At 38.2% G+C, this 9269-nt stretch overlaps 2 protein-coding genes across 2 annotated transcripts in view; one reads left to right on the forward strand and one right to left on the reverse strand.

Annotated features, from left to right (window-relative positions):
* LOC104452741 (mitogen-activated protein kinase kinase kinase 1-like) overlaps positions 1-1077 on the reverse strand; it is a 36521-nt gene extending 35444 nt beyond the window's left edge. Inside the window, exons 1-2 of the mRNA XM_039316666.1 lie at positions 811-1077; positions 511-586 (exon numbers count right to left, since the gene is read on the reverse strand). Of these exons, the coding sequence (XP_039172600.1) occupies positions 511-586; positions 811-869 (135 nt within the window). The 5' untranslated portion in view covers positions 870-1077. The remainder of the gene's footprint in view (positions 1-510; positions 587-810) is intronic.
* On the forward strand, positions 946-7932 carry LOC120295838 (mitogen-activated protein kinase kinase kinase 5-like). The gene is made up of 7 exons (XM_039317434.1): positions 946-1311; positions 5164-5321; positions 5799-5871; positions 6086-6145; positions 6244-6357; positions 7081-7103; positions 7584-7932. The coding sequence occupies exons 1-7, from the start codon at positions 946-948 to the stop codon at positions 7930-7932; spliced, it is 1143 nt and encodes a 380-aa protein (XP_039173368.1).
* The last annotated feature ends 1337 nt before the right edge of the window (positions 7933-9269 follow it).

Genomic DNA, 9269 nt, shown 5'->3' on the forward strand with positions numbered 1-9269 from the left:
AATCATTGTTGAGTTCGTTATGGCTCCATAAACTGACATCTACTCTATGTATTTTCTTTCTCGTATAATTACTAGTGCAGGTAATGGTAAATTCATCACAAACTTTTCTTGTGGTGGACATCTCCGTCATGAGTCGCGGTCACTCCTAAAAAGCCGCACAGATAATTGCAGCTAATACATGCAGTGATGATGATGACAGCACTATCTCGTGGCTGCTATAACACCCCCAAAATATTTTTGCCGAGCGCCGGTGAGATCACAATCGATGCCAAAGTGAAAGACACCGCAGAAAGCAACTTAGCAAGAACGAACCGCACCTTGTCTGTGCCGATATATTGAACTATGTTCTCATGTTCCAACTGACTTAAAAGAGAAATGTCCTGAAAAAAGAAAGCAGAGTATCACTAGAGAGAAAGAGTCGAAAGAAAAAGATTATCGAACACACACCTGATCGATGGTTGTATATAGTTGTGCAAGTACAGAAAGATACAGAAAGACACAAGCGGTCACCTGCTCAAGCTGCAGTAAGCTATCATTGGTATGATCTGACAAAGAAATCTCCTTTACAGCGAAGTAGGATCCATCACTGCGGAAATAAAGAAGCGAAATTTCAATAAGTTCCACAACACTCAAGCCAGAACTCCAATATGAATATCAAATCCTTTAAGCGTGTTTGGCATGTCTCTGTGAACCAAAAAGATTACATGATTTGGTCCCAACGGCACCCAGACGCCATGCGAAAAACATCCAATCATTCTTCGCCCCCCAAACATTAAACGTTAATCAAAGAGAGGAAAGAGGGAATCTCACTCAGTGATGACATCATAGACATCTCCGAACGAACCCTTTCCCAACACCCGCATCTTCATCCACGAGTTGATTCTTCGTTTGAACCTCCGCGCGAGAGAAACAGGGCGCCACGGTTCTAAAGCGCTGGCAGCAGGGATGTTCCCCGCACCATGTTCATCCTCCACCGACTCCTCGTCTTCAACAGCAGAACCGTCCGAATCATCTCCATCCGACCAACCCAATTCATTCGAAGGGCAGGCGCGGCAGATCGTGGGGGAAGGAGTTGGAGAAGTGGAGGACATGCAGTCGGAGCTTCCCTCCGGCATCGCGATCAAAGAGAAGAGGAGGAAAAAGCTTTGCGAAGGCAGGAAGATACTGAAGCGAGGGGACACGAACCCTATCATGGTCATGGTTGGTTTTCTACGTGCTGAAAGGTGGGACCCACAAAATATAATCGCGATATTTCGGATAGCGGAGGAAGCGCGGCCCTTTACGAACAGAAAAGGTTACCAAGGCTCCGCGGTTTGCCCGGGATAAGGGAGCTGCTACCCGACCCGACTAATTCTCAATCTATATCCGACCTATTTAATTAAATTTATGATAGCTCGTTTCTTTTTTTTTTTTTTTTTAAATAATATTGTTAAAACACTTTCACGCGATAAAAATTTAATGGAAAATTTTTATAATTTTTAAAAAATAAGTTTCTATTGTTTCTAAAAGTATTTTTCAGAAAAATTACAATATTTTTAGTTTTTGCTTGAAATTTGAAAATAAATTAGAAACTATTTTCTACCGTTTGGCATGAAAAATATGATTAAATTTTCATCCGTGCACTTCTTTAATATTTTTAGATTTTCTAAAAAATCGAATTTACTATTATTTTTTATTTTTCCTTTTATAAAAATAATTTTTTTAATTATTTATTTTTGTTTTTCACTTTTATTTTTCCTTATTCTTCAGCTATTCACTAGCCACGACGACGGTCGACGACCAGCCATAGGCAAGCTCGAGCTAACCCGATTCCAACAAGCTCGCTTCAAATGAGGCTTTGACTTTGCCAGACTTAATGATGTTGAAGTTTATATTATATTATTTTTCCATCTCTCTGTTTTTTTTTTTTTTCCTTCCATCATTTCTTAATGAAAAATTTATCAAATAATAAACTATAATATTATTCCTAGTCTGTGTAATAGTATAGATACTAGAGATATATATACACACGCACAATATATATATATATATATATATATATATATATTATAGAGTAGAGAGAAATTCAAATACATAAATAAAAATAGGAATAAATAAAAATAAATTTTTTTCGTTATTCTAAATTTTCTTTTTTATATTAAAATTCAAATATCATATATATATTTTTATTATTTTATTATTTTAGTTTTATTATATAAAACATTTGTTATTGGAGAAAAATAACTCTAATATCTTGAATTTAATAAATTGTATCCACTACTATCTCATATTTCCCATTACATAATTTTATCCTGACTATATATTCTCATATATTTGATTTTATCTTATCTTGGATAGGAAATAAACACAAGAGACCAAATGTAGCATTACGATTTTCTTTTTCCAAGATATATCCTTCTTTATCCTGTGCTTGTGTCCTGGACAGCTACCAAGCACAGAATAGGATAGGACATATCCTATTTGACTTTTACATAGATGACCAAATAAAACCTGAAGGTCTTCTTTGAGCCCAATGGGAAGATACCTCCATCAACTTATCACATTTCGACTATTTACTTCAAAAGTTTATAACATTAACAGCCTATTCTAAACTTTTAAATTGAAGCGAACCGTGCATATATATATATATAGTATCTATGGTTTTAAAACCTGTTAACAAATGTACAGATTGCAAACTTTGCCAGATTTGATATGATGGGTTCGAAAGAAAATACTGAGGAGTCAAGATTGACAGAGTACGAGGGACAAATGGATCCTCCCCGTCTCGGAAGCGAATCTCAATTGCTACGATAACTACTTCGGTGAGAAATCTCCGCTCGAAGGCTGCTTCATAGCCCAACCCTCTCTCCAACTCTCGTGCTCTGCATCCTCCTCAAGTGGGAGTTGACTTCGCGCTTCGGGGATGACAAAGCTTAAGAGGAGAGGAGACCATTGAGAAGAAAGCGGACAGGTGTCTTGTTCTTTTTTGTTGATAGTGTGCAACCTTTACCCAACTTGGTCCAGCTTGATCACGGCCAAGAATGCTCTTCGATGATTTTTATCTTATCAGGTTGAGTAGAACCCAATCATGCCTCCCTTAATTTTATTTTTTTAAAATTGTTTTGATCCCTTTATTGGTGGAGTGAAATTGAGTGAGACCTCATAAGAACATGTTTCCATGATTTGAGAACCGACTTAACCTAACCCATTTTTTTCCCTTTCTTGTTTGAGGCGGAAATCGATTCTCAATATGATCTTCTTACCCATTTGTAGTAGGGTGAGAATATCGAACTGACTGAATTGGAATTGCCTGGACTGGATCATATCGAACCGGACCAGACCAGCCAAATCTAGGCAGTTCCAAGGGCGTCGGTCGAGTTCGCGGGTGGTTTTCAGTCCATTTCTCAATTTTGACTATATTTTTTTACAAAGCAACAAACCATAAAATAACAATAAGTGCATATTTTTTGGGAAGGATTTACCTTCAAAATGCTGAAATTTGGAGGCGGACTTGCCAAGTGACCGGTTCCATTAGACTGGACCAGATCGGTTGGTCTAGTCTGATTCCTAGTCCCAAGACTGCCCAGCAGGTTCCTGCATGTATTTGCTCCAACTATCCTTGGAATAAGATTACAGCAATTGCGTCTTTTTAGCTATAACAGCCACTCATGACATAGATAGACATTTTAGGTCCCCTCCCACCAGAAGAAAAGTTTGTGATGAATTAATTATTACCCAGAATTGTGATTATTTGAGTAAAAAAATATGTAGACGTTAGTTTATGAAGAGGGCCTATCCTTGTAATCAATTAATCCTCCGTTTTCTAGGGGTTGATGATTTACAAATTAGCTATCTTGCAAAGGTCAAACTCTCAGGTTTAATAAAATGGAATCTAACGCTTAGAGAAACGGCAGCACTGACTAATAAAACACGAAGTGGGGAAAAGGATAAGGAAGAGAAGGCTTTAGTCTTCAGGAATCCTTTGATTGACCATCTGATGGTCCAGATGACTAACTCCGACCATTTCGCTCTTGTCTATTACCGGTCGTGGCTGTAGTAACAACAATGGAGTTCCACCACAAGTTGATTTTTTCCCATCTATTCTAGTCCAGCGTGTCATTTAGTTCCACTCACTCTTATGCAACATCATATAGTTCTTAACCTCTACAATGGAGAGAACCAAAAAGGAATTGATCATTGTTTAAGCGAGGGAAGTAGTTCGCATCTTGGCGGCTTCAGTGTTTGAGTACCTTTCAGTTATTATTTTTTTCTAGACAGTTTGACACGAAGAATCAGATTCTAATAAAGTGCCACGACATAAATTCTTTTTGGAGATGAAATATGCAAAAGATTGTTGTTGACGAGCAAAATTTGGTTTGGTACCCTTACAATCCACCGCATTGTTTTGTATTGCTATATGACCTCTTATTCTTCCGCCAGGTGCACTGTGCAACTGTTTTCGTTGGCACTGCTGCAACTTGAAACCGTGATGACCGCTTATAACTTGGATATTTGTGTTGTCCGAGGAAACGAGCAATAGAAGAGCTCGGTCCCATTCGTTCTTGCCATATTTTTCCTTTTCAAGTTCACAAACTTGCTTTAAAATTGTCATTGGATGCGAACTTTTACTCGGTTAACCCCTATCAAACGGATTGTCACTAAACGTTGACCGGTTATTGAGGAGGTCCTCAATACCAAAGTGCACCTGAGGAAGCGTAATTAACCTCAGGGCCTCATCTAGGGGCCTCTTCCCTTGGCACACCCGATTGCTGCGGGTCGGGTGTTGTCATGTATTCAATGATTAGTTTGGTGTCATAAGAGGCCTACACATCCAGTGTAGTATGTTTTATTTCATTTGTTATTTGGTATGTTGTCTCTTGATGTATTTTGTTAAAGTATCTCACATCGTTTGTTTATAGGGTTTGATGGACCTTATATACATGTAGCCTCCTTCTACCTCATAGCTTAATCTTTTGGGTTCTAACATGATTCTAGAGCCATGTATCCCTTAGATTTTTTGTGCATGGCTCTCCTTTCATTTCGGGTTTAGTTTGCATGTCCTAGGAGGTGTTAAAGTAATCCATATGTGTTTTCTATGTGCCTTATATACCTTTCCTCCTCCACCTAATAATTAGAAATTTTTTGGTTGGATATTGTAATATATGATTTTCTTTTCTCTTCCAGGGTGATAAGAAGCTTCGCATATTCCTTGAGCTGATGACCAAAGGTTCACTTGCAACCATTTATCACAAATATAACTCAAGAGATTCCCAAGTCTCTGTATACACTAGGCAAATTTTAAATGGTTTAAAGTATCTTCATGACCAGAATGTGGTCCACAAGTATTATAAGAAAGATGCTTGACTTTGCATTTAGTTTTGACGAATTAAAATAGTGATTCACGCTTCTCATTTCTGATGGATGGTTGATTTTGGTATGGAAAGAAATCACAACCGAACGACGAACACAGGGAAACTTAAATATTTTGTTTCATAGCACACTCCCTCGGTGCCTTTTGATAATACTTCTTTTACTCATTCAAATACTTTCCTGGATTTAAGGGAGTTGTCAGATCTTTGAACGAAAATGTAGTGTTATGAAAAGTAGATCTGTTGTGATAATCAGCATACAACGAAGTAACGTTATGAGCTAGTACAGCATTATCTAGCATAGACAAGATTATTTTACTATGCGAATGCTTGAAGGTGGAAATGTAAATTTGCAATATTCTTAACTATGAGGATGATTATGAAAACTTTAACCTTTCATAAATCCTACCAACAGCTATGCTGGATTCTCATGCTTCCAGTTCATTCTGTAGGGATACAATGTGCCAACATACCGGTTGATGCAAGTGGATCCGTGAAACTCGCAGACTTTGGATTGGCAAAGGTATGTCCCATCGGCGATAGCAAACTCTCTCTCTCTATCTCTTCCCCCAGTGCGCTCATGCATGAGCAGCAAAGGCACATGCTAAAATACACACACATGCACAAAGCGTGTGTGGGCAACAAAGATGCATGTACAAATACATAGGCCTTCTCGCATGACAAACATGGTTACTTTTCCAAGATAACGTATCAACTTTCGCTGTATTTCCGTTCAGGCCACTGAAATGAATGTGGCTAAATACTTCGAAGGAACTCATTTGTGGACGGCGCCTGAGGTTTGCAACTTCCGCTTCCATTTTTTAAAAACTGTCATTTGCTGTAGAAGGCACATATCATGTCCATTTCTTTTTATCCTCATTTGTTGCGACTGCAGGTCTTCAAAAATGTAAACAACAGAAGCTATGGGTTGGCAGCTGATATTTGGAGCCTAGGGTGCACTGTTTTAGAGATATTAACACGTGAGGGTCAATATTCTGACTTTGAACCGGTATTTAATTAACCTTCTCTTTATGTTTTATATCCTCGAGATCCATGTTATGCCGGAGTTAGTAAATAAGTTGAGCACATGTTGTGATGAGTCCACTAGGCCATCATTCTGAAAAAACAAAATGAGTGAGGCTGCTGCATAGAAAAGAAAGAGGACAGTGAATTCAATGACAATTATCAAGAGTATGGTTGTGTTAAAGGATGTGGATAGTATGTAGGTCCGATGGTTGGGATTCTGGAGCAAATGGTTAGCTAACATGGTATGAAAATTTGGTTGATATTTGAATCTTGGTTTTCTCTTTTAACCAATTTGGCATTGTTGTCTAATACTTTAAATTACTGCTGCCAGTGTACACTGAGTGGGCAGTGGCATGTGTTTAGATAATGGCATATTGTACAAATGTATATAGTATCCCATCTATGGATATTCGGTACACGTATAACCCTACCATTCAGTCTCAAGAATGTTTCCATCTGCTCCTTCACTGTCACATGGTTCTCGAGCAGCCAAGAGAGATTCAAATCCTAATATTGTCATCACCATCTTTGCTCCAGTTCTGGGAGCAGCACCGAGAATGATTGCTTCGTGTTCCCTTCTGCGTCCTTTCAACGTGTGGTTGTCATCTGTCAGTCGTCATCGTCAAACTTGTTGATTCCCTCATTGATTTTGAGTGTTGGTTTTCCGCTTCTCTTCTCTGAATCATTGACTTGGATCCTCTGCTAGGGTTACTTATTTGTATTTGGAAGGTATTTTCAATTTGGTTGGTGACTTTTGAATATTATGACGATTTTGATGGTCTAGGTCAAGTTGGCATCTTTTTCATACACGTAGGAAGTTTTGAATGGGGATGGTAATTACTGGCTCTAGCCAGTAAATTACCTACTGATGTTATTCCTTTTTAGGGCACGACAGCACAAAAACACTCTTTTGTTGATAGAAGGACTGCTGCTGAAGTTGGGAGTGAATTGTGAAGGTTGCGGTGTGTAGTGCCTATCTATGAATTTTGTTTATTATAAAGGAGAAAAAGTAAGACCATCCTACTCAAAGCCATAGTAAATCATGCAACTGACGCCCCGTTTCTTCTACTTTTTGGTTAAATTTAGGACATCTAAGAATTTTGAGCAAAAATCAATAGATACTTTTGCTTTATTAGCAGTAGTTGGAAAGCATTCACTCATTGGCCCATGCGAGCTGTTACGTATCATCCACTTCTCCTACTTTTACAGTAACCATGATTCCAGAATGATCAATGCAGATGATTGCTTGAAGCATGATGCCCTTAGATTTGTTACAAATCTTATTGATTTATCCGGCTGTCATATGTTAGTTCCCCCTGGATTTGTGATTAACAATAGCGTCTCATACGTTTTCGTTCTTGAGGCGGCAAGAGCAAGCATTGGAGAAAATTCGCAAGGGCGAACCTCCTCCGCTTCCGAAATCATTATCAAAAGATGCTCGAGACTTCATCCGCAGATGCTTGCGGCGAAATCCAAAGAATCGGCCTTCTGCAGCGCAGTTGCTAGACCATCCCTTTGTGAAGAAGTGAGGAAGCCACCTACTTCTGGTTTTGCTTGACCTAGTTACGAAAACAAATTATCGTGAGGTTTTGCCATGCCATCTCTTTCTAGTTCCTAGCTTTGAAGGTCCGGCATTTGTACCGTTTACTAAACATAGTAACTTTAATAGTCTACCCTAAACTTTTAAATTGAAGCAAACAGTCCATGTATTTATAGTGTCTATGGTCTTTAAACTTGTTACCTTATGTACAAATTGCCAACTCTGCTGGATTTGAAATATGGGTTGAAGGAAAATATTATGGAGTCAAGATTGAAAGAGTATGAATTTGAATTTGATCACACACATAATCAGTGTGGAGATTTGTATTATATTTATAATATGTACATGAGCGGGAAAAATACATTTAAAAAGATTTTATAAAAATAACAATTTACAATATTAGTGATAGCAATTTATAGAATCGGTATAGATTGTGAAAGATTATTTTATCGACGGAATCAACGGAATCAACACAAATCATGAAAAATCGACTCAATCAATGGGATTGGCACAAATTGTAGAAGATTGATGTATCATGGGAGATTTCCTTTATCAAAAGACTGATTGAGTTTGATGGACAAATGGATCCTCTTTGGCTCGAAAGCGAATCTATATTGCTACAATAACTACTTTGGCAAGAGATCTCCGCGCGAGGGGTGCCTCACAACCCCGACACTCTCACCGACTCGTGCTCTGAGTCCTCCTCAAGTCAAAGTTGGATTTGGTGGAAGTCCTATTGATTGGTGACGCATTAACGTCGGCTTCGCGCTTCCTGCGGGGTTGACAAAGCCCAACAGGAGAGGAGACCGATGAGAAGAAAGCAGACACATGCCTTGTGCTTATTTGTTGATAGCGTGCAACTTTTACCCAATTTGGTCCAGCTTGACCGTGGCCAAGATGCTCTTTGATGATATTTATCTTATCAGGTTGAGTGCAACGCAGTCATGCCTTCTTCCATTTTGTTATTTTTTTAATCCCTTAAATCATGGATTGAAATTGAGTGACACGTCAAACGTGATCCAATCCGATCCGACTCGACTATACTCTTTTCTTATTAGGTGGAAGTGGTTCTGGATATGACTTTCCTATCCATTCATGTCTTAACCATCCTCGGCCTCGTTAATGTGTATTTGCAAAAAAATAAATAGAAGCAAAAAACACCAGCATAAGATACTAATGATGCATTTGGTAACGATTCTGTTCCGAAAAATAATTTTTTTATGATAAAAGATATTTTTTTTTTGTTTATGTTCCTAGGAACAATTTTTTTAGTATAAGAACGCATTTGGTAAGCTGTAAAAAAATTCTATTCCGGGATATAATTGCGTTTGGTAAAATTGTATAATTTTATTATT

This window comes from Eucalyptus grandis, chromosome 7, assembly GCF_016545825.1.
Source record: "Eucalyptus grandis isolate ANBG69807.140 chromosome 7, ASM1654582v1, whole genome shotgun sequence".
Taxonomy (NCBI): domain Eukaryota; kingdom Viridiplantae; phylum Streptophyta; class Magnoliopsida; order Myrtales; family Myrtaceae; genus Eucalyptus; species Eucalyptus grandis.

Excerpts from the sequence above, each read along its gene's own strand:
- LOC120295838 (XM_039317434.1), top strand. The coding sequence starts at position 946 with ATGTTCCCCGCACCATGTTCATCCTCCACCGACTCCTCGTCTTCAACA. Across the intron at positions 1,312-5,163 it reads AAGGTTACCAAGGCTCCGCG|GGTGATAAGAAGCTTCGCAT; the intron begins GTTTGCCCGGGA and ends TTTCTCTTCCAG. Across the intron at positions 5,872-6,085 it reads CAGACTTTGGATTGGCAAAG|GCCACTGAAATGAATGTGGC; the intron begins GTATGTCCCATC and ends ATTTCCGTTCAG.